The 26,803-nt window shown below is 39.5% G+C and overlaps 1 protein-coding gene across 1 annotated transcript in view; it reads right to left on the reverse strand.

The window, feature by feature from the left end:
* The window catches only part of LOC133610059 (sprouty-related, EVH1 domain-containing protein 2-like), a 65,573-nt gene extending 45,203 nt beyond the window's left edge, over positions 1–20,370 (reverse strand). Inside the window, exon 1 of the mRNA XM_061966123.1 lies at positions 19,833–20,370. Within this exon, the coding sequence (XP_061822107.1) occupies positions 19,833–19,858 (26 nt within the window). The 5' untranslated portion in view covers positions 19,859–20,370. The remainder of the gene's footprint in view (positions 1–19,832) is intronic.
* Positions 20,371–26,803: the final 6,433 nt, after the last annotated feature.

Below are 26,803 nucleotides of genomic sequence, written 5' to 3' on the forward strand. Positions count from 1 at the left end.
TGGGAATCCGGATGTTTTGTGTCAGTGTATTAATGTGCCGGCTGGAATAAACACACGCTGAGAAATAGCTCGGTGCCTGCCTACTTTATGGGTTATAGATAAAACTATGGATAACGGAGACATATATAATAGTCTCCTTTTCAGGTGAGAGCGGACGCTAAAGGCAGACGCCCCCAATATTGTTGTCCGGGTGGAAATCGGGAGAAATTCGGGAGAATGGTTGCCCCGGGAGATTTTCGGGAGGGGCACTGAAATTCGGGAGACTCCCGGGAAAATCGGGAGGGTTGGCAAGTATGGTGTGAGGCGATCAATGAATGAATGAAGCGGTCGTACGCCGAGACATGGTTGACGCGCATATTTGGGCCGATGTAAAGGCTTGTAAACCGAAAAAGTCACAAATAGAGGCATTCGTAAATTGAGGTTCCACTGTAAATAAAACTGCCCACAAAACGACGCATCCTGAAGAGACGGGCAGAAAGTGACTTAAAGATGGTCTGTAAAACATCATTTATGCAAACTTTTGACCAAAGAACCACCATTACATGTTATGTAGACCACAAGGAAGTGTTTTAAATGTAGAAGATAATCCTAATATGACCCCTTTTAAGTGTTAAACTAAAAGAGTACATGTAAGTGAATGTAAATAAGCTCGTCTGCCCATGAGTTGTCAAGCTAACAGTCTGTATCGCTCTGTTTGATAAAACAAATCTGTGTTTACTGAGGAGCAATACCATTTATGACAACCTAATGTGTGCTGAAGAATCGCAGCTGTATATGAAACGTGGCTGCTTCAAGAGGAAGCGCGTATCAAAGACTGCTTTATTCCCGCTGGCTAGCGCAAACAACATAAAAAAAAAGGAGGTGAAGGCAGTTAATTCCCAACTATTGACACGCTGTTGCCTCCCTAGGGGGCGTTTGATCGGCTTCCTGCCAATCGGCCGGGGAGTTATATGGAACACTCGCATGTTACGGGGGGAGCACAAGGCGATTAGCGGCAGCGAGGTCAGATTAACGCGCCAAAACAAAAACATAGTTTGTGTAGAACAGATGTGTCCAAAGTGCGGCCCTGGGACCATTTGCTGCAAGTAGCTAATGGTCATTACATTCCGATATTAGCATGCTAGCTTTTTTGCAGGTATACACCTCAGCGTCAAATATTTTGTTACTTGACCAATGATACCTGTTAATATGCTAGCTTTTTTAAAAAGCTAATTTGTCGATACACACACCAGTCATATTTTGGTACTTAATGCATGCTAACGTTAGCAGGCAGGTATTCTAAATAGAGATGTCCGATAATGGCTTTTTTGCCGATATCCGATATTCCCATATTGTCCATCTCTTAATTACCGATTCCGATATCAACCGATACCAATATATACAGTCGTGGAATTAACACATTATAATGCCTAATTTTGTATGTAACAAGGTTTTCCAAAATAAATCAACTCAAGTTATGGAAAAAAAATGCCAACATGGCACTGCCATATTTATTATTGATGTGACAAAGTGCATTATTTTTTTTAACATGCCTCAAGAGAGCAGCTTGGAATTTGGGACATGCTCTCCCTGAGAGAGCATGAGGAGGTGGGCGGGGTTGGGGTAGGGGGGTAGTGGAGGGTGTATATTGTAGCGTCCCGGAAGAGTTAGTGCTGCAAGGGGTTCTGGGTATTTGTTCTGTTGTGTTTATGTTGTGTTACGGTGCGGATGTTCTCCCGAAATGTGTTTGTCATTCTTGTTTGGTGTGGGTTCACATTGTGGCGCATATTTGTAACAGTGTTAATGTTGTTCATACAGCCACCCTCAGTGTGACCTTTATGGCTGTTGACCAAGTATGCATTTGCATTCACTTGTGTGTGTGAAAAGCTGTAGATATTATGTGATTGGGCCGGCACGCAAAGGCAGTGCCTTTAAGATTTATTGGCGCTCTGTACTTCTCCCTACGTCCGTGTACCACTCCGTACAGCGGCGTTTTAAAAAGTCATAAATTTTACGTTTTGAAACCGATACCGATAATTTCCGATATTACATTTTAAAGCATTTATCGGCCGATAATATCGGCAGCCCGATATTATCGGACAGCTCTAATTCTAAACACATTTTTCAGCCACACACCTCAGAGTAATATATTTTGCTACTTGCCACATGTTACAGATAACATTTTAGCATGCTAACATTAGCACGCTATATCTTTTCGCCATTTTAAAAGTTAAAGTACCAATAATTGTCACACACACTAGGTGTGGCAAAATTATTCTCTGCATTTGACCCATCACTCTTGATCACCCCCTGGGAGGTTAGGGGAGCAGTGAGCAGCAGCGGTGGTTGCGCCCGGGAATCATTTTGGTGATTTAACCCCCAATTCCAACCAGTGATGCTGAGTGCCAAGCAGGGAGGTAATGGGTCCCATTTTTACAGTCTTTGGTATGACTCGGCCAGGGTTGGAACTCACTCACCGATCTCAGGGCGGACACTCTAACCACTAGGCCACTGAGCAGGTCATAACGGTTATACACCTAAGTGTCATATTGTAACTGTAAGCATGCTATTGTTAGTATGTTAACATACTACTGTTAGCATACTGTTTTTGTAGCTTATTTTGCTCATATATTGTTTTACTTACCTATCTGGCAACTGTTAGCACTTCACTATGGAAGCATTTCAGTTCAGCTTTGCCTCTTCACTATTCACATGAAATTCCTACAGAAATTGCATTTTCTAGTTCTTGGACAAAATTAATATATTGTACTGGTTTTAAAGGTGAAAACTACCAAAATTGCCCCTGCATCCTTTGATCCGTCAGTCTGTGGCACTCAGTGGGAAAACTTTGGGCAGCCCTTGTGTAGAAGGTTCAAGGGGCCACTTAGATAAAGCAAACAGGATGCAGTAATTCCTAAAGTCTGCAACTGAGCCGTCTAAGATGGAAAATAAGCCGATTTCCTCTAAACCTCTTAGAGGCAAGTTGGCAACTACTGCCAAGCCAGACGCTGTGATACTTCATATCCTTTCATACGGCCTGCTACCTGAGATCCAACGTTTTATTTTATTTTATGTTTTTAATAAAACCGATAAACGATATGTTGTTTTGGCTGTTTACACATTCTTTTTTTGTGTGTAAGACCAAAAACAAAAAAAGGTAAGAAATGTGTTTTAAAGGAACTTTTTTAAGCCTAGTTTTCAGTCTAGACCAGAGTTCTTCAAAAGGGAAGTCGTAAATATTTAGTTGACTTCAATTTTATTATTTTTCCAAACATTACATAAAAAAAAAAATACACATTAACATTGATCCAACATATTGTTGTGTTGTTTATAACTGGCATTGGCATGGTAATTGTACCTTGCATCTTTAAAATAAAAACATAACATGAATATATTATTACAGGGTTTCCCCAGATTGCCACTGTATATGTTGTAGTTAATACGACACTATCATATTTATGTCATGATTAATTTGATTGGCAATGGTGCATATATGTACTTTAAAAAGGCTAAACAAATGTTTTAAGTATATTTTAGGGATGTCCGATAATGGCTTTTTGCCGATATCCGATATTGTCCAACTCTTTAATTACCAATACCAACCGATACCGATATCAACCGATATATACAGTCATGGAATTAACACATTATTATGCCTAATTTGGACAACCAGGTATGGTGAAGATAAGGTACTTTAAAAAAAAATTAATAAAATAAGTGAAAAATAAATTAAAAACATTTTCTTGAATAAAAAAGAAAGTAAAACAATATAAAAACAGTTACATAGAAACTAGTAATTAATGAAAATGAGTAAAATTAACTGTTAAAGGTCAGTACTATTAGTGGACCAGCAGCACGCACAATCGTGTGTGCTTACGGACTGTATCCCTTGCAGACTGTATTGATATATAATGTAGGAACCAGAATATTAATAACAGAAAGAAACAACCCTTTTGTGTGAATGAGTGTAAATGGGGGAGGGAGTTTTTTTTGGGTTGGTGCACTAATTGTAAGTGTATCTTGTGTTTTTTATGTTGATTTAATTTTAAAAAAAATAAAAATAAAAAAAAACTGATACCGAGAACCAATAATTTCTGATATTACATTTTAACGCATATATCGACATCTCTAGTATATTTGAAAACAAATATGCGTTATTAGTAGACAGGTGATTCAGATGCAATTTTTTTTTCTTCAAGATAAAGCAGAGAGGAACACTTATATTTGAGATGCTTTTCAAACTCAGAATGGCTAATAATACAGGATATTAGTATATGTACAGTATATCAATTCATACAATATATTACTTAATTTAGTTTTCAGGTAAAAACAACAAAACTTACTTTAAGGTGTGGCGGCTTTTATTTTGCCGTGACGGTGCGCCACGATCAATTAAATGTAGGGGAAACCCTGTCATTGTATCCATGTTAGCATTTAAGATTGCTAGTGATTAGCACTCTAGTTGCCAGCTAGCGATTGACGCTCTGGTTGTCAGCTAGCAATTAGCTCACTATTTACTACCTGAAATAATTAAAAGATTACACATGAAATGTTTTGGGACAGAAATTTTCCACGACTCCCCTGAATTGAATTACTATTCAGAACTTGATATTTATTTATTCATCTGGACAATGCACTGTGTGTTACATTATTTATATATACTGCTGACGACGACTTTTCTATTTAATCCAGTCACAAACTTCTACACTTGTTCCTTTTGTACGTACTACTTTTACCTACTCAGTGGCCACCTACTAGTGGTTAGAGTGTCCGCCCTGAGATCGGTAGGTTGTGAGTTCAAACCCCGGCCGAGTCATACCAAAGACTATAAAAATGAGCCATTACCTCCCTGCTTGGCACTCAGCATCAAGGGTTGGAATTGGTATGGGTAGGCCTGGGCCGATATTCAACAAGTCAATTACCAAACGATAAATGAAAATGAAGTCTGTAAGTTTTCCACCCTCGATAATCGCCATGTGTATGCTCTGTTACGGTTTACAAGAACGCTCACACTTTTGCATGGGTTTAAGCAGCTACGGGCGTTTGTACTACAAAATAAATGGTAGTAATGATAACTGCTGTAAAACTTCCGACGGTTAGTATTACTGTATGAAATACCGATAATGTCCGATATTACATTTTAAAGCATTTATTGGCCGATAATATCGGCAGGCCGATATTATCTGACATCTCTAATAAAAACCATGACCATTTTGGTCACAAGAACTTTATTTAGCCATTTTATTAATTGTTTTGGTTGTGTATATTTGAGGGTTCCCCACACCTTCCTTAACAGAGACCGAACCTATTTTATTGTTTTTGGTTGTGATTTTTATTCAAGTGCAACCTTTTGATAAGAGAGTATATTTTATTTGGTTTGTTTTATTTAATTTGGTATTTAAAAGTTTACGTTTCAATTACAATGTTAAAATATAAGAATATCAATAAATCTTGCATTTGAAAGGGTATACTTGCATTATTATGATTTATTATATTTAAATCAGTGGTTAACTTGGTTTAAAAAAATTATTGCAACAATACCGTTTATCGGCAAAACACATGAATAGCTTTATTCAAAATGCAAAGTGGATCTTGCTTCTCGTGACAGTACGTCGTCGATGCGGGAGCATTTAAAGCGGTGGCTTTTCTCTGTAAGATAGTTGGCTTATTAGCTTGCTATCCAACAACAGAGAGAAAATTGTCTGAAAAATAGTAGGAGTGCACAAAAAAATCGATTTACATCCGAATCGTGATTCTTATACACCCCGATTCTAAATGAACTTATAATTTTGAAAAATCGATGTAAAAAAAAAAAAAAAAAGTATTTAATTTTCAATTATTTTTAGAAGAATCAGTTTTATTAAATACGTTTTTTGGCCATCTCAATGCAACCAGAAGGCACTTCTATAACCTGTAACCTGTTGTAAAAAAGTTTCATTATAATCCTTCTACCAAATAAAACATAGCGAGAAGCGGTTTCTGAAATCGAGAATCGTGTTGAATCGATTCTGAATCGGATTGTTACCCATGAATCGGAATGCGATGGAATCGTTAGGCGCTCAAAGATTCACAGCCCGAAAAAATAACTATCATTTTAGCTATAACGTTTGAGGAAGCTACATAGCTTTAGTGTTTTGTTTGTTTCTGCTATTTTGACTGTTCTTTCTTTACATACAAATTAATACTTTGTTATTATTATCACTTTGCCTGCCCTTACTTTAAAATGGGGGGGAAAAAAAGTTTAAAACACTTATTTTTGTAACAGCCTAATGAACACCATAGTTCCAGTTCAGAAATAAATATTTCTTAATGAAGTCCCCTGATTGTTAGTTAGCACATTAATTTAAAAGCAGATTGATCAATTAGAGCCACTGAATAGATAGGTGTGCCTGGCATGAATAATAAAGAATATTTTTTTACCCAGGTTGGGTAAACGTAACCTTAATTTTCTTGTTATAGACTTTTATTTGCATAAGTTGTCAGATGTCTGTGGTACAGCTAGCAATAGGACAGCCTTTGTATGCTTTTGCTTTGGGACAACCTATAGGAATTCTTTCCATCACAAACAATGTGAGGTTTTTCCTGCATCTGAACATTTCCAGCAGGTAAATAACCCGTAGTGATTTATTAGTTAAATTACAAGTTTTGTCTATTTGTCTTTGGGGAACATTTTGAGCGAGAAATTATCGTCCGGAACCGCGTAGCACATGATGTAAACATTGCAGTTAGCGTTTACCTACATGTTCGCAACGTTTATTCACGTCAATCATCAAACTAGCGAAGCGTCAAACAAAGAACTGGTTAGATAGGAAGTCAAAGGGCTGGAAGACAAATCAAATATCAGCTGCCTGTAGACACTTAAACATGAAGAGGTTAACACAAAGTCAGGCTTATATTGTTATTATAATCTTGGTCTCTTGTCAGTTGAAGGCCAGGATTCTTTAATGAGAAAGAAGGGGGAAAAAGGACAATCACACTCCGTTGTTTGGTCTTCAGCTATAAACGGCTCAGGCTATTAGATAAAAGCTCTGATGAGTACAACACAGGAAACACTGTTAACAAGGATCTGTTCCACATGATAGTGTATCTGCACACTGGGGGAAACCCACGGTTTATTTATGTGCATACTATATCTCTCTATGGTTGATTGGAATGCGCTGCCGTGTTTAATTGCGTGCATCTCGCAACAATTTCCTGACTTTTATTTCTAAATCAAAGGCTTTATTTACTTGCAGCGCCTACACTATGTTTTGCTAGCTGAAAGCATCTGACAGCAGAAAACTATTGGATTTAACGGTCGATCGAGGCAGAGGGACAGGGTCATCTTTATGTCGCTAGCTTGCTAACATTAGCTGATAATAAGCTACAATTTGTTATGCTGAGAGTACCTGGCTTGCATCCAGCGCCTTAGGCAAGCTTTAACTCCGCCCGCAATCATTTAAAAACATCCTCAACAGGAAGCTATGTCGTGATCTGACCACAAGCGAGCAATACGAGGTCAGTTCCATTCACTAGTCAATACATCAGAATACAAAAAGCAGAGACGACACATTGCAGCCCAAGTCAGGGGTGGGGGTTATGTCACAGTTTAAAGGGGGATTGCATTTTTTTTGGGAATTTTGCCAATTGTTCCAAATCTCTGTGTAAGACAGGAACACATTTTTATTGTGCATTTTATTTTGTAACATACAGCAAGTTTAAGGTGGTTATCAATGCAGCTAATGGGAGTACTTAGTGCGCCCATAACACCCTTTCTAAAACACATTCAAAAACCGCCAACAATACTCCATTTCCATGTCGTGACCTGGTTATTAACCAAGTATTAGCGCTAACACTTAGGAACTATTATAGCGGCGCCATGATCAGAGAGAGGTACCGTATTTTCGGACTATAAGGCGCACTTAAAATTCTTTCATTTTCTCAAAAATCGACAGTGCGCCTAATGTATGGAATCATTGTAGTTGTGCTTACCGACCTCGAAGCAATTTTATTTGGTACATAGTGTAATGATAAGTGTGACCAGTAGGTGGTAGTCACACATAAGAGATATGTGTAGACTGCAATATGACGCCAGTAAACAACACCAAAACTTTAAATGTTCCATTGAAAATAAAGCACATTACACATGGCACTCAAAAATCTGTCAAAATGTTTTAGTATCACTTTGAAGCCGCACCGCTTGATGGATCGTCGGCCCATTACGGCTACCGTAGTCAGAGATACAAGTGTAACTATGTTGTGTGTATAAGGACCGCAAAATGGCACCCATGAGCAGACATATTATCTTGCGTTTCGTTTCACAGTATTATGCAAAACCAACTTTTCTTGCCTTCTGGTACCTACTGATGTATATTTGAGATCTGCATAAGTCCTGAAAATTTGCGCACGTCCGCCACTGTGGTCTGTGCCGACACCGTAGTCAATAAGCTTCTTCTTTTTCACTATCTTCTTGTTATGTGGCATTCATCCTGCACTGTTGCCATTTCTAATATAAAGTAGTGTAAAGTTCTTACTTATATCTCGCTATAGAAGCGCTAAAAACTACCAATGTAGTGAGTTTACATTATTCACCCACGGAACTTTAGTTGTTAGAGTTTCGCTCGGACGGTTTTTCACGGGGCACATTTACGGCGTTGTTGCACTAGTGAGCCACGGATGAGAAGATGCTGCTCCGTTGTTGATTTAAGTAAAGTCTGAATGTCATTAAAGTTAAAGTTAAAGTACCAATGATTGTCACATTAAAACAGTTAGCTCCATCTTTTGTCACTTCTTCTACTGCCGTCCTTGCACGCGACACCGCTACAACAAAGATGACGGGAGAAGACGCTGTCGAAGGTGAGCTATGTAAATAAGACCGCCCACAAAACCGCGCATCCTGAAGCGACTGTCAGAAAGCGACTTGAAGATGATCTGTAAAACATCATCTTTGCAACATTTTGCCCAAGAAACCACCATTAAAAAGTTAAAAGTTAAAGTACCCATGATTGTCACTACATGTTATGTAGACCACAAGGAAATGTTTTAAACTTAGAAATAAATCATAATATGACCTCTTTAATGCGCATTATAATCCGGTGCACCTTTTGTATGAAAAAAGACCTGAATAGACCCGCTCATCGGCAATGTGCCTTATAATCCGGTGCGCCCTATGGTCCAGAAAATACGGTAACTAGTTTATGCACCTATTGACATACTGAGTCGTTAAGTTTCTGCATCACCTCTGCGTTGGTAAAAGTAAATTATAGATTATGTATAGTAGAAGGTTGTGGCCATAAACGAGAGTTTGTTCAACTTTGACATTCAGCTTAGACACAGAGAGAGACACACGAAAAGACACTCATTTCGTTTTGTTTTTTTTAACCTGTGGGAGGATTAGGATCAATTCTACCTCTAAACCAGAAGATATGAACAGACCATCAGTCAGCATTCTTCAGTGAGAACAGACATTGTACAGTAAGTAATTGTTTTATTAGGTTTGTTCTTTGTATTTCCTTTTTAGCACTTAGCAATAGCTTGCTGGACCTGCTTATTAAATCAGACAATCAATCACAGAGTATTTATATAGCCCTTAATCACAAATGTCTCAAAGGGCTGCACAAGCCACAACAACATCCTCTGCTCACATCCCACATTAAACATGTAACTCATCGTCCCTATGTTCAAGCTGAAAAATAAAGGTTCTGATCATCATTTGTCCCAAAGTAGTCTCTCATGTAGTCTGTCATGATTAGTAGTGTTGCTGTGTTTGAAGGAAATAGAGAACGTTATGATTAGAGATGTCCGATAATGGCTTTCTTGCCGATATCCGATATTCCGATATTTTCCAACTCTTATTTACCAATTCCAATGTATACAGTCGTGGAATTAACACATTATTATGCCTAATTTTGTTGTGATGCCCCACTGGATGCATTAAACAATGTAACAAGGTTTTCCAAAATAAATTTAAAAATATATTGTAGCGTCCCGGAAGAGTTAGTGCTGCAAGGGGTTCTGGGTATTTGTTCTGTTGTGTTTATGTTGTGTTACGGTGCGGATGTTCTCACGAAATGTGTTTGTCATTCTTGTTTGGTGTGGGTTCACAGTGTGGCGCATATTTGTAACAGTGTTAAAGTTGTTTATACGGCCACCCTCAGTGTGACCTGTATGGCTGTTGACCAAGTATGAATTGCATTCACTTGTGTGTGTGAAAAGCCGTAGATATTATGTGATTGGGCCGGCACGCAAAGGCAGTGCCTTTAAGGTTTATTGGTGCTCTGTACCTCTCCCTACGTCCGTGTACCGCTCCGCACAGTGGCGTTTTAAAAAGTCATAAATTTTACTTTTTGAAACCGATACTGATAATTTCCGATATCACATTTTAAAGCATTTATCGGCCTATAATATCGGCAGTCCGATATTATCCGACATCTCTGGAAATGATGCTGCCGTATGCTTAAAATTAGTAAAATAGGTAAATATATTATGTTATTATGAACGTGTTTGTAACTACATTACATATCTACTTATAGCATTTATATAAAACATTGACGGAGGTCTTTAGATGATTTTAGAACATTTAAATAAAAAATATGGGCGCAAACGAACGTCTTTTTATGCCTTTTCTGTCATGTTTGGGTATAAATTGGATGTCACAGTTGACAAACTTCTCGGCTTACGTCCACATCCTTCTACTATCCAGGTGAGAGGCATGGTTAATGATCTAGAATTAACTTTTACAAACTCAGTGGTGATGCAGCAGCTCGCCGGCTATGTCAATATAGCAGCATAAGCTAATTAGCACTCATTTGAAATTGAGACTTTTATTAGTAGATTGCACAGTACAGTACATATTCCGTACAATTGACCACTAAATGGTAACACCCGAATAAGTTGTTCAACTTGTTTAAGTCGGGGTCCACGTTAATCAATTCACGTTCAATCAATATATACTATCAGCATAATACAGTCATCACACAAGTTAATCATCAGAATATACACATTGAATTATTTACAATCCGGGGGATGGAATGTGGAGGGGGTTGAGGCGGGAGGGTTAGGTTTGGTTGATATCAGCACTTCAGTCATCAACAATTATATCATCTGAGAAATGGACATTGAAACAGTGTAGGTCATCAATGCACCGCTAAAGGTACGTCCTTAATGTTAGCGCTTACATTGACAATATTGTTAACACTTGTTTATTATTCAGGTCACAAAATGTAAACTGAGTATTGTTGGCGCTTTTTAGATTTTTTTTTAGAGGGATTTATGGGCGCAATAGATGCAATAATGTCATGACTCCCATTACTTCCACTGCTAGCGGACTTTAATAGCAATTATGTACAAGTTAGAATGCATAAAAAAAGAAAATGTGTTATTGTCTCACATAAGGATTGTGAATGATGGGCAGAATTCACCCCCAAAAAGTGCATTTCAAAAATACCCTGTTTTGTGCATTTATAAGCAGTCCTTTTAGGGCTGGGCGATATTGCCTTTTTTTAATATCGCAACATTTTAAGGCCATATCGCGATACACGATATATATCTCGATATTTTGCCTTAGCCTTGAATGAACACTTGATACATATAATCACAGCAGTATGATGATTCTATGTGTCTACATTAAAACATTCTTCTTCATACTGCATTTATATATGCTACTTTTAAACTTTCATGCAGAGAAGGAAATCACAACTAAAAAAATCACTATTTTTTTCATACGGTGTTGATCTGGAAATGTTTGCCTCGGCATTTTGATGGTGTGGACGTGTGGCACCGAACAGAGATATTGACGTGCGGAGTAAGCCCTCTTCCTTGTCTAGCGGGTGACTTTTCAAATGATGCTACATATTAGCAGTGTAGCCGAGTGTCCTAGGTTCGCCTATACCAGGGGTCGGCAACCCGCATGCGGCTCTTTAGCGCCGCCCTAGTGGCTCTCTGAAGCTTTTTCAAAAATGTATGAAAAATGGAAAAAGTTGAGGGGAAAAAAATATATTTTTTGTTTTAATATGGTTTCTGTAGGAGGACAAACATGACACAAACATCCCTAATTGTTATAAAGCACACTGTTTATATTAAACATGCTTCACTGATTCGAGTATTTGGCGAGCGCCGTTTTGTCCTACTAATTTTGGCAGTCCTTGAACTCACCTTAGTTTGTTTACATGTATATCTTTCTGCGACTTTTTAGGACGTGTTTTATGCCACTTATTTTTCTGTCTCATGTTGTCCATCAAACTTTTAACGTTGTGCATGAATCCACAAAGATGAGTTTTGTTGATGTTATTGACTTGTGTGGAGTGCTAATCAGACATATTTGGTCAGTGCATGACTGCGAGCTAATCGATGCTAACATGCTATTTAGGCTAGCTATATGTACATATTGCATAATTTTGCCTCATTTGTAGCTATATTTGAGCTCATTTCGTTTCCTTTAAGTCATATTAATTCAATTTATATCTCATGACACACTATCTGTATGTAATATGGCTTTTAATTTTTTGCGGCTCCAAACAGATTTGTTTTTGTATTTTTGGTCCAATAAGGCTCTTTCAACATTTTGGGTTGCCGACCCCTGGCCTATACAGTGTACTTATCTAATAAAATAATAAACGGGAGACATTAGAGCAGGTTCAGTAGCCACCGCTTCTTTAATGTCAACATCACACACCTCCTTCCACAACCACACACACTCTACGTCACAGCCCTACGGCAACTCTAGAGGGACAAAACTCCTCCTCCTTACCTAACACACTCCGGTAACTTGGGACACCCTGAACTGTTTGTTACAGCAGTAATGCTACTTTTTATAGCAACGCTTTCGCCCCACAATCGACAAATTACGGTTGTCTGTTCGACATATTCCCACTTGAAGCCAAACCACCGCGAGACGATGGACCCCCTGCTGTTTTTTGGGGTAATTAATTATTCCTCCATTTGTCAACAGATTCGCACCTTCTTTCTCTTGTATTCGCGCTCGCACCACTCCGCTAGCATCACAGCTAACGTTAGCCATGCTGCTACCTCTCTGCTCGGGGAGGGCGTATACGTATGTGACGTATGACGTGACAGTCTGTGACGTGTGTAAGAAGATGCGCTTGTCTGTCTGTGAGAAGGAGAGACTGGAAAGAGGAGGAGAGCCTGTAGTGTCATGCCCGCAGCTAAAAGCAACTGCGTGAGAGCGTATACTTGATATCACTATATAGTCATTTTCTATATCGCACAGAGACAAACCCGCGATATATCGCGTATATCGATATATCGCCCAGCCCTAAGTCCTTTCATGATTTTTAACACAACAAGGCTTAGTGGATTTGTGTTTTGAGACAGTCCTCATGTCAAGTCAAAAGAACTATCGATTGGACTAACGCTAAGCTCGCAAAATAATTTTATAATCACACTGTTAAAAAAAATACTCCGGTTCTTTTCTGGGCCGGGCCATTTGAACATTAACACAAATGTAGCGTGTTATTCTTCACGGTTATAACTGGTCACTGCCAGATTCCATTCCTATCGAGGGGTTATTATTACCGTCTCAATATCAAGTGCTGACGAATATAAACAAGGACCAGAACAATCTTAGCAAGGGAACGCGCAGACATGCTAACTCTAGCGTCTGCTAAGTGACCAGAGCTTTTTGTACTCTGGGATGGATCGCGTCTCTCCGCTAAACCGACCGCTGTCACGTGGTATCTAAAGTCCAGTACTGACAAATAGAAAATAAATCCATGATGAAATTATAAATTATAGACCTAACAATAAATCCTATTCGGCATGGCTCAGATGGTACACTGGCCGACCAGAAACTTGAGGGTTGCTGGTTCTAATCCAGCTTTCGCCATCCTCGTCACTGCCACTGTGTACTTGGGCAAGGCACTTCACCCACTCTGCTCCCAATGCCACCCACACTGGTGTAAATTTAGATAATGGGTTTCTCAACGTAAAGCACTTTGAGTCACCAGAGAAGAAGCGCTATATAACTATAATTAACAATTCACAATTGGCAAAGGAATTAATTCCTACTACATATATTGTAGCCTTAGAAGGCCAACAAACGTTTGGCCAATGACTTTAAACTTAATGTTGTTCGCTCTTAACAGTCTCCTATTCATGTATGTGATGAAATGTTAGCACCAGACAGCCGTTGTTTATTTGGAAAGTTGCTAAGCCCACTGCCGCTATAATTATAGCTATTGTAATACAGAGATGTCAGTGTTTGATCCATGTATTAGGAACGGGTAACGTTATTATTATTATTTTATTTTCTGTTGTTTTTAACGTTTACTAGATAGAACATGCTGACAAACTAGCTCATGACATGCTTGTGTCACAAATTGCAGTGTTATTAAAAATATCTGATGCAAAATACTGTAGCTTATATACAAGTGAAACTAAAAAATGATATATGGTGTAAAAGTCCATACATTTCAGAAATAAATGTGATATAAACTCATTACACACAAAGTAAAATATGTCAAGCTTGTATTTTATAATTTTGATCATCATGGTTTATAGTTTTTGAAACCCCAAAATGTTCTGAAATTTTCAATTTGAGGTTTTTATAAGCTGTAAGTCATAATCATCAAAATTATATCAAAAGAATATATTTTGAGTTGCACTGCATGTTATGAGCCTAAGTCATATATTAGTTTCACTATGTAATTCTAATTGCTGGTATAAACGGACATGTGCACAATATGTTAAGAGTTTAAACACGTGTCATGTATGGGGATTTGGCGAACTTAGAATTGTGCAAATTGTTTTTAGTTATACAAACCAGACATATTTATGGTGTTATGTCCATGAATGTCCGTGAATATGTTTAAAAAAAACACCTACCTAATCGAGACTGAAATACAAGGTTTCTCATGTATCCCATTGGGTTGAGTTTTTTCTTGCCCTGATGTTGGATCTGAGCCGATCGTTGTGGCTTGTGCAGCCCTTTGAGACACTTGTGATTTAGGGCTATACAACTAAACTTTGATTGATTGATTGAAGTTGAATCTGACACAGACGTTACAGAGAGATTATTAGTGTCTCATCGATGTTTGGGGAACATGTTAACAGATATTTAAATGTCAAAAAGAAAGTTTTTAAAAAAACATTTTCTGTTAGCCATCTTTACATTTTCTTAGCATGACCACTCAGACAAGCTAGCTCATTATGGAAACGCTTCATTAAGTACCATTTGAGCTTTAACCATAAATGCAGTGTCAAGTGCACATATAGTCTAGATAGAATTGATTCATAAACGGGCATTTGAATAAAGAAAATAAGGGTTCCTCAGCACTTTTGTTAACATTTTTAAAGCATGAACATACAGACAAGCTAACACTTTAGAGTCAAATTTAAGCTTTATATTCATATGTGCTGTATCTGGTGCAAAGCGTAGTCCAGAATCATATAATTGAAGTTATACATGTTATAGGGTGGTAGTGGGGGTGTATATTGCAAACACACAAAATATGCAAAATCTTCCACCAAAAATATTTTTCTTAGTGGAATATTTGATGTGACGTACCGTATTTTCCGCACTATAAGGCGCACCTAAAAACCACAATTTTTCTCAAAAGCTGACAGTGCGCCTAATAACCCGGTGCGCTTTATTACGATTCATTTTCATAAAGTTTCGGTCTCGCAACTTCGGTAAACAGCCGCCATCTTTTTTCCCGGTAGAACAGGAAGCGCTTCTTCTTCTACGCAAGCAACCGCCAAGGAAAGCACCCGCCCCCATAGAACAGGAAGCGCTTCACCCGCCCCCATAGAACAGGAAGCGCTTCACCCGCCCCCGGAAGAAGAAGAAAAAACGCGCGGATATCACCGTACGTTTCATTTCCTGTTTACATCTGTAAAGACCACAAAATGGCTCCTACAAAGGACAAGGATCCGGTTCATAAAAAGACGCAATCTCTCCATCCGCACACGGATTACTACCGTATTTCACAGCAACTGATATTCCTGTGAACTGCACTGTGGAACGGGAGCACGTACGGTGAATATTCGCACCACAGAGAATGAGAAGTCATCCTTCACTGTGGTTCTAGCTTGCCATGCTAACTTCCACCCAGGGTGATATTCAAAAGGAAGACCTTGCCAAAAGAGACCTTTCCAGCCGGCGTCATCATAAAAGCTAACTCGAAGGGATGGATGGATGAAGAAAAGATGAGCGAGTGGTTAAGGGAAGTTTACGCGAAGAGGCCGGGTGGCTTTTTTCACACAGCTCCGAAGGCGAACACACCTTCACTAAGACGGGCAGATAGCGCCGGTCGACATACGCCAACATCTGCCAGTGGATCGTAAATGCCTGGGCAGATAGTTTCGGTCACAACTGTGGTCCGAGCTTTCCGGAAGGCAGGATTCACAGAACTGCTGCACAACAACAGCGACACTGAATCCGATGACTTCGACGAGGCGGAGCCGGCCATTTTTGGATCCCACGCTTGCGCAACTTTTCAATTCGGACACCGAAGACGAAGAATTCGAAGGATTTACGAATGAAGAATAACTTCAGAAGGTGAGCGCTATGTTTATTTTGTGTGTTGTGACATTAACGTTCGAGCAACATTATGTTGCTATTTATTGCTCTACACCATTTTGAATTTTACTATGTTTGTGATTGCACATTTGCGTACATTTTGGGACAGAGTTGTTAGAACGCTGGTTTTCAATATATTATTAAAGTTTGACTGAACTATCTGACTGTTTTTTTGACATTCACTTTAGCGCAGCGTTTTTTTGACATTCACTTTAGCGCAGCGTAGGCGCGGCTTTTAGTCCGGGGCGGCTTATTGGTGGACAAAATTATGAAATATGTAATTCATAGAAGGTGCGGCTAATAATCCGGTGCGCCTTATAGTGCGGAAAATACGGTAATCGGAACCTTGGATAGGTCAATAATTCATAATAACATTGATTTTGATTCAATATTATGTTTTGAGCTATGACAGTTTGAAAGATAAAAAAACAGCTTTGTTTTATTAGTCAACATTGCAACTTTTTCTAAATTACATTTCACCTTTAAGCTTTTTTATTTAACTTTTGTTATGTTTTTGTTTATTTTAATAGTATTTTTAGAATGTGCCGTGGGCCTTTAAAACATTAGCTGTGTAAATGGTAAAAAAAAAAAAAAAGAATCCTCCTCCTTTCTGATTTCAATGCGTTAAAAAGACACAAAAAGTGCGCTTAACGCCAACACTGCTTGACAGTATAACAAAATAAGTCATACTTATATTCTGTAACATTCACAGTTTTGGAAAAAAGTGCAGAGGTAGAAATATTCAAATTAACCTCTAAATTTGTATTTCCCCTCGCGGATTAAAAAAGTATTTCTGGTTCTGTATATATATATGATGTGGGGGGGGGGGGGGGGGGGGGGGTAGCGGGGGGTGTATATTGTAGCGTCCCGGAAGAGTTATTGCTGCAAGGGGTTCTGGGTATTTGTTCTGTTGTGTTTATGTTGTGTTACGGTGCGGATGTTCTCCCGAAATGTGTTTATCATTATGTTTGATGTGGGTTCACAGTGTGGCGCATATTTGTAACTGTGTTAAAGTTGTTTATACGGCCACCCTCAGTGTGACCTGTATAGCTGTTGACCAAGTATGTGCGTGTAAAAGCCGCATATATTATGTGACTGGGCCGGCACGCTCTTTGTATGGAGGAAAAGGGGACGTGACGACAGGTTGTAATGGACGCTAAAGGCAGTGCCTTTAAGGCACGCCCCCAATATTGTTGTCCGGGTGAAATTCGGGAGAATGGTTGCCCCGGGAGATTTTCGGGAGGGGTACTGAATTTCGGGAGTCTCCTGGGAAAATCGGGAGGGTTGGCAAGTATGCTCATCAGTGTCACAGGTTGATTTTGATGTGAGTGGTTGAAGTAGCACGTCATTCAAGATAACGGAAGTGGTTTATCCAATCACATACAATGTTTTTTTCTGAAATACATCTCCTATTGAGAAGTCCCAGATCCTTGTGTGGAGCTCAGCGAACTACAAGAGAGGCAGGTTAGTCCCTTGGACCCCATTTTGAAAATTCCTAGCACTGATTCCAACACTGATGTCTATAAAGCGGACGGTTCCCCTGTGTTTTTGGCCATTCTTTTCTTCCTTTAGTAGCATGAACACACAGACAAGCTCACTCACAAGAATAGAGACATTGCGATACAGATAGTAAGTAATGTTGTGTCGTTCGCGAACGATTCGTTTGAACGAACAAATCTTTTGAGTGAACGTACTGAACCGAATCACTTCATGAACTGATTTGTTCCTTTCTCAGTTCAGTTGAGCTCCGCCGCGACCACGCCGGTATGAGTGGAACTGGCGCATTCTGTGACTCACTGAACCCTCGACGTCGGCGAACGACGCAGCCAGCTACTCATCATGGGACTGAGCGAACGATTCGTTCACCGCGGATTAACGACATGAATCACTCAGTCAACGACAGAATCAGGACTCGCGAACCTACTGACACAGAGAACTGACTGTGTCGCGGAGGAGGACGTCACATTGAGGCTCTCGTTCAGTTACTGTGCGCGTCGTCCATTGGGTGCTGAGGGCTTGTGTCGTTCACGAACTGACACACACCGAGCTCTGCCGCTGGGGAAGCTGTTACTGACTGACTCATGATTCGCCGACCTCTGCGAATATCTTACTATTAGTAAGAGATATTGATGTATGGAGTTGCAAGTTGTCGGTTGAATGCAGTAGTCAACCCAAAACGTTTGGTAGCATCTTCCATGATGAACAAGGTAGCTCGCAGTAGAAATGTGGTCATTAATCACGCGTGTGTTAAGGGTGTAAACATTCGTATGGTGGTATGTTTGTGCTAATCTGGTTTTAGCACAATGCTACACACCGGAAGTCCACCTCTAGCTGCCTTGTGTTTGACCCGCCGGGGGGGCGACGGCGGCCCCTATTAAGTCTCCTCCGGCCCCCGTGTCGGCATGAATGGAGACGCAGCCGGAAGGTTAGAGGGCTTTTCATGAATGAGCCAGCGTCACGCCACCGCTGAGCAAACATCCCCCACCCCCACGTATGCATAATACACGTCAACATAAGTACAAGACGTGCATAAAATGTAATGTAAGGTGCGTTGGAACAACATTTAAGGACGAAAAGCCGAGACTTTGGCGTATAAAATGTCTCCCATGCTAACTAGCTCGAGAACACACATGCTAGCGTGGGTGCTAACGGAAGCGGTGGACGCCTCTTCCATTGAACGTAACTTTTTTTTTTTTTTTTTAACCACAAAATATGCTAATTGACGCGAGCTCCGTGGGTTGGCGATGGACGAAACATTAACCGAGCGAGCTTAACGTTTTATTTTTATTTTTTATGAATGGAGCCGAGCGGCTGGCTATGCAAATGAGGTGCGATTGAGAAAGACATGGCGGATATCTCATATCCTGTCAGACTTCCCCTTTCGGTTGGAGGCACACACACATACATACACACACACACACACTAAACAACACGAGAACGGGCGATAGTGTTGTGGGTTTTTAAGCGTCGTTTCTTGTCGCATTGGTGCAACTTGCGGGGAGTGTTTGCAAAACACGGGGGCCTTGCAGGCTCGCTGGGATCCGTTCACAAAATGTTTCCGATCCACCCACGCGTCTTCGTCTCCTCCTCCTCCTCTAGTCCTCAAACCAACATGGTCCACCTATCTATAAATATGTCATATTTACACATATACATGCATCCATCCGTGCAGCCACAGACCGTGCATTCCTGTGTGGACCCATGCGACAGGAAGAAGACGGTGCCTAAAAGCCAGCAAGTAGTCTGCTCCAAGTTGTCAGGGGCAGCCATAAGAAGGCTGCAAGGAGGAGGAGGAGGGGGGTGTGGGGGGTATGCATGCGATCTTTGAAGTACTTACTCGTTAGGGTGTGTTTCTTCTATCATTTTCTCTCTTCACCTCAGCTCACGTAGCATTCCTCAGCCTCGTCATCGTCCATAAATCCCGCATAAGAAAAATCCTCCAAGTGTTTTTTTGTGTGTTTGTGTACGTGCAGTGTGTGTGTGTGTGTGTGTGTGTCACCCCCCCTTCCTCCTCCAGCTGCTTTTGGGTCGCCCCCCCCCCCACCTATTTTTTTCCTCCTTCTTCTTTCCGATCCTCCAACTTTCTAGTGGCCCATCGCCGCCAGGCAGGCCAGCAGGTAACCGCGCTAGTCGTCCCGACAACCCCCCCCCCTCCTTTCTTCCTCCAGCCAGGTCGCGTTGTCCCGTCGTTTCTGTTGTTGTTGTTGTTGTTGTCAAATACCTCCACCCCGCCTCCAAAAAGGAGACACCGACACGACTGCAGCTCCGGTTGTGCGTGAGAAAGCGCGTCGTTGTCGCCGTGGGGTGGCCCCGCTAGAGCCCCATCTCCTCTCGCGCTGCTACTCCATGTTGGATTGCTGCAAGCCTGAGCTGATCCAACCATGCCGGGGGAGGCGGAGGCGGAGGAGGAGGAGGGAGGGTGCGGGGCGGAAGCAGTGACGTAGGTCTGCATTTTGGTGGCGGGGCCCCCCTATAAATGCCCCCTGCAATTCAGCCATTCAACAACTGGTTTAATAGTTGTATATGTGCAATTATGAAATAAACTGCAACAAAAAGTAGTGCAATACATTTTCATAACATAGTCACTACTGCCTAGTTTCTCTTGTTATATTCAATTTTTACTGTTATATTTTTATTCTTATTGTTGCTTTTTATTTGTATTGTTATTGTTATATTTTCTATTTTATTTCCATTTGTACCCCCATTATTTACGTATTTACTTTTTACTTTTTTTTATATTCGATCTCAATTCTGTACACTGCTGCTGGAATTAAACTTTTCCTGAGGGAACTCTCCTGAAGGAATCAATAAAGTACTATCTATCTATCTATCTATCTATCTATCTATCTATCTATCTATCTATCTATCTATCTATCTATCAATCTATCATAGTGCAATACATGTTCATAACATGGTCACTACTGCCTAGTTTCTCTTTATATAATATATATTCTATTATATTATATTCTAATTTTTACTGTTATATTTTTATTCTTATTGTTGCTTTTGATTTTTATTGTTATTGTTATATTTTCTATTTTATTTCCATTTATACCCCCATTATTTACTTTTTACTTTTTTTAAATTCGATCTCAATTCTGTACACTGCTGCTGGAATTAAACTTTTCCTGAGGGAACTCTCCTGAAGGAATCAATAAAGTACTATCCATCCATCCATCCATCCATCCATCCATCCATCCATCCATCCATCCATCCATCCATCGATCATAGTGCAATACATGTTCATAACATGGTCACTACTGCCTAGTTTCTCTTAATATTATATATATTCTATTATATTCTAATTTTTACTGTTATATTTTTATTCTTATTGTTGCTTTTTATTTGTATTGTTATTGTTATATTTTCTATTTTATTTCCATTTATACCCCCATTATTTACTTTTTACTTTTTTTAAATTCGATCTCAATTCTGTACACTGCTGCTGGAATTAAACTTTTCCTAAAGGAACTCTCCTGAAGGAATCAATAAAGTACTATCTATCTATCTATCTATCTATCTATCTATCTATCTATCTATCTATCTATCTATCATTTTTATAAATGACAGGGACGGCGTGGTGCAGTTGGGCGAGTGGCTGTGCCAGCAACCTGAGGGTTCATGGTTCGATCTCCACCGTCTACCAACCTCGTCACGTCCGTTGTGTCTTTGAGCAAGACACTTCACCTTTGCTCCTGATGGGTCGTGGTTAGGGCCTTGCATGGCAGCTCCCAGCATTAGTGTGTGAATGTGTGTGTGAATGGGTGAATGTGGAAATAGTGTCAAAGCGCTTTGAGTACCTTGAAGGTAGAAAAGCGCTATACAAGTATAACCCAATTACCATTTACCATATTGTAGAAAGTAGGACTGGGTCGATATGGCTGAGAACTGTATCGCAATATAAGTGCCTTATATTGCTCGATATCCATAATTATTGAAATTTTTTTACGAATTATCAAAAATATATCAAATGTAAACATTTTCATTTAAAATGTAACCTTTCTCTGATTGTAATCCACCGGCTATCAAGGCAGATACTGTAAGAAAGGAAATGTCAACACAAGCGTGGCAAACACGCAATGTAAACAACATTGTAAAATCACATTGAACACTTGACAGTAACAATAACAAATAGGGAATATGTAAGAAATTAGGGCTGTGAATCTTGGAGGTAACGATTCGATTCAGAATCGATTCTCGATTCAAAATGTTTTCTTTTTAAATGACATTGAATGTATGTGTGTATGTATGTATATATATATATATATATATATATATATATATATATATATATATATATATATATATATATATATATATATACATATAAAAAATTTGATTTGATTCGTGGGGCCAACGATTTAATTCAGAATCGATTCTCTATTCAAAATCTATACTATACCATAAAATAAATAAGAAGCTCTGGTCAATTCCTATATTACTTAAAAGAAAACTGGTTGTGTTTACTAAAATTCTACCCAAACATTTAATGAAGTTAAATACAAATAAGGCAACAAGAGAAGTGTCCAAAACTTCTCTTTTCTAAAGTAAATCTGTACAGTAAATATGGGCATCTACATCGATATGATTTGTCTGAGTTGCTGGACAGGAGATATTTGAGGAAAAAAATAGATACATTTAAAAAATTTGGGGGATTTTTTAACCAAGAATTGTTACAAACAAGAATCTCATTTTTTTGACACTCCTATAAGAAATGCTTAATAAAGTGTAAGAAAATAGTGCATAGTGTGAAAATGTAAACAGAGAAACCTGAGAACTATTTTCTGCAGGTTTACTGCCAGGAAGTTTCGGCTGTGCTCTAAAGGGTGAGCGCGGCTAAGGTGGTGTGGTGGAGACGAGCGCCTTGCGTCATTTGCAGACCACATTGGTCTGACTACGGCCCCTTTGGAAAAAATCTGAAAAACTGTCATAATGTCCAGGTGACTTTTCTTGGTTTAAAGAAAACCGGTTGTGTTTAATAAAATGCCACTCCTACTGATCAGTGATCACTTCCTGCGTTGCTAGGTTACCCTGGAATAAATTAATGCAAGTTAATTTGCTTGTAATGACCAAAAAATCCTCCAATGCAACAATTCCAAATTGTCTTGGTGATATTTCCTAAAATAGGACATTATAAAAACCTAAAAATGAACTTGAAATTAGCAATGAAAACACATTATTTATACTTACTAGTCTTGTGAAGTGTCTTATTACACACTTGTGATGCTGAGAAGTAGTATTATTTTTCCTCAGAAGATCTATTGCCTATAAACAAGTTGTTATTTCTCACTAAAAAAATACTTTTCAAGGGATTGTGACTTGTATAAAGTTTGTTTATATATTTTGACTAGAAATGAGAAATATATACTTTGTGAGATGGTGAGTTTTTCCAGGGTAACAGAGAGCGAGTGCCTTTGTTCATGCAACCAACCTTACTTCGCAACTTCCGCTTTCTTGCGACATAGAAAAAAGAATAGAACGTTTTATCGAACACATTTTTTTAAACATTTTAATTGATATTGTTTACGCCTTAGTATCAATCAATCAATCAATCAATGTTTATTTAGATAGCCCTAAATCACAAGTGTCTCAAAGGGCTGCACAAGCCACAACGACATCCTCGGTACAAAGCCCACATAAGGGCAAGGAAAAACTCACCCCAGTGGGACGTCGATGTGAATGACTATGAGAAACCTTGGAGAGGACCGCATATGTGGGTACCCCCCCCCCCCCCCCCCCCTCTAGGGGAGACCGAAAGCAATGGATGTCGAGTGGGTCTGACATACTATTGTGAGAGTCCAGTCCATAGTGGATCCAACATAATAGTAAGAGTCCAGTCCATAGTGGGGCCAGCAGGACACCATCCCGAGCGGAGACGGGTCAGCAGCGCAGAGATGTTCCCAGCCGATGCACAGGCGAGCGGTCCACCCCGGGTCCCGACTCTGGACAGCCAGCACTTCATCCATGGCCACCGGACCTGTGCCCCCCCCCCCCCCCCTCCACAAGGAAGAGGGAAGCAGAGGAGAAAAGAAACGGCAGATCAACTGGTCTAAAAGGGGGGCTATTTAAAGGCTAGAGTATACAAATGAGTTTTAAGATGGGACTTAAATGCTTCTACTGAGGTAGCATCTCTAATTGTTACCGGGAGGGCATTCCATAGTACTGGAGCCCGAATAGAAAACGCTCTATAGCCCGCAGACTTTTTTTGGGCTCTGGGAATCACTAATAAGCCGGAGTTCTTTGAACGCAGATTTCTTGCCGGGACATATGGTACAATACAATCGACAAGATAGGACGGAGCTAGACCGTGTAGTATTTTATACGTAAGTAGTAAAACCTTAAAGTCACATCTTAAGTGCACAGGAAGCCAGTGCAGGTGAGCCAGTATAGGCGTAATATGATCAAACTTTCTTGTTCTTGTCAAAAGTCTAGCAGCCGCATTTTGTACCAATTGTAATCTTTTAATGCTAGACATAGGGAGACCCGAAAATAATACGTTACAGTAATCGAGACGAGACGTAATGAATGCATGAATAATGATCTCAGCGTCGCTAGTGGATAAAATAGAACACATTTTAGCGATATTACGGAGATGAAAGAAGGCCGTTTTAGTAACATTCTTAATGTGTGACTCAAAGGAGAGAGTTGGGTGGAAGATAATACCCAGATTCTTTACTGATTCGCCTTGTGTAATTGTTTGGTTGTCAAATGTTAAGGTGGTATTATTAAATAAATGTCGGTGCTTAGCAGGACCGATAATCAGCATTTCCGTTTTCTTGGCGTTGAGTTGCAAGAAGTTAGCGGACATCCATTGTTTGATTTCATTAAGACACGCCTCCAGCTGACTACAATCCGGCGTGTTGGTCAGCTTTAGGGGCATGTAGAGTTGGGTGTCATCAGCATAACAATGAAAGCTAACACCGTATTTGCGTATGATGTCGCCTAGCGGCAGCATGTAAATACTAAAGAGTGCAGGGCCAAGAACCGAACCCTGAGGAACTCCGCACGTTACCTTAACATAGTCTGAGGTCACATTATTATGGGAGACGCACTGCATCCTGTCAGTAAGATAAGAGTTAAACCACGACATACCAATATGTGTTTTGATACGCTCTAATAAAATATTATGATCGACGGTATCGAAAGCAGCGCTAAGGTCAAGAAGCAGCAACATAGATGACGCATCAGAATCCATCGTTAGCAGTAGATCATTAGTCATTTTTGCGAGGGCTGTCTCCGTAGAGTGATTTGCCCTGAAACCGGATTGAAAAGGTTCACAGAGATTGTTAGACACTAAGTGTTCATTTAGCTGCTGTGCGACAATTTTTTCGAGGATTTTCAAAATAAAGGGAAGGTGGGACACCGGTCGGTAGTTTACCATAAGGTCAGGATCAAGCTTAGTAGAAAGCATGTATGTCTATATCAGATGTTATTTGTATGTTATAATTTTTTTTTAGGGTTTTACAATTAACGTATATCACTAATAACAAAAAAACACTTCAATAATGCTGTGTAGAAGCTTATTCTACACACAATTTATTTTGACCGCACATGCTCCTTCACATTAACATAGGATGAGTACCTGAAAAGGCGCGTGATCGGACTGTCTGTGCAAAGATGACTGAGGACACCCCGTTTTTGCTTAAAATAAACCCAGATGAGAAGGAGTGGGGTCATTTTCATATATTGCAGCAATTCATTCTCGTGTCCTGCAGGCTTAAAATGGCTACAAAAAAAGCATGACACACTTTTGAGGCAGCCACTAGCAAGAATGCTACTAGTGTCGCAGTAGTATCGACAACAAGCTGTGGCAATTTTGTCAACTGTGATTAATCTTAATAAAATAAAACTGAAAAAAACCCAAGCACGATATTAAAGCGCTTTCGGTTCAATGTTCAAATGACATGTTCATTTTGTGTACACATTTTTTAATAGAATGACTCTGTTTATGGCAAAAATGTTTGCTAAAAAGTTTGCCCTGGTTTTTGTATACTGCCTCATGTATTGTGGGGGGGGGGTTGTGTGCATGTAGCGTGCTTAGTCTGGAGGCTAAATACACACAGTGTTTTGTGTAACTGTTGTTTAGTAAGGAAGTGTTGATATTCTTTGCTTAGTTTGATAAATGTTGGAGCAGTTTGCTTCATCAGGAGGGTGAAGTCGCTCAACTTAAAGTGTTGGATTTAACTGTGTTGGATCATTGGCTGCTGGTGAAGGCATAGAAAAAGGGGCATTTTTCTACCAGTAGACAGCGTTTAAGATTGAGTGTTTCACTGCTAATTTAATAATATATTTATATTGAATATGGATTTTAAATATGTATCTAAATAGGTGGTTAATTGGTTAGGTATTTACGTATTTGCATATTGGGTTTTCTGCTGCATTTATCTATTGTGTTTCTGGGTTTAAATGTATTTTATATGTATCTTGGTGCATTTATGTTGAGACAATTTATTTAAAATCTGTTTTAACTTAAAGGGAAAAGATGTGTCCATTTTCTTGCACTTGTTTAATGGTTAAGAGTTTGATAGCCTAATTAATAATTGTAAATTATGGGATTGATAATTGATTGATTTTTTACAGCATGTTAATCTTGTGGTGTTTTGTCCTTAAAGGTTTTTCACCTACTAAAGAAGCTAAAGGCTACTAAAGAAGCTAAAGGCTACTAAAGAAGCTAAAGGCTACTAAAGGCTACTAAAGACAGCTAATGACAGCTAAAGAAACTAAAGTCTACTAAAGTCTACTGACACTGCTAAAGACTGCTAAAAAGACTAAAGAAGAAAAAAGAAGCTGTTTCTTCGTTGGAAAAAC

The sequence above is a fragment of the Nerophis lumbriciformis genome, linkage group LG02 (genome assembly GCF_033978685.3).
Source record: "Nerophis lumbriciformis linkage group LG02, RoL_Nlum_v2.1, whole genome shotgun sequence".
NCBI classification, from domain to species: Eukaryota; Metazoa; Chordata; class Actinopteri; order Syngnathiformes; family Syngnathidae; genus Nerophis; species Nerophis lumbriciformis.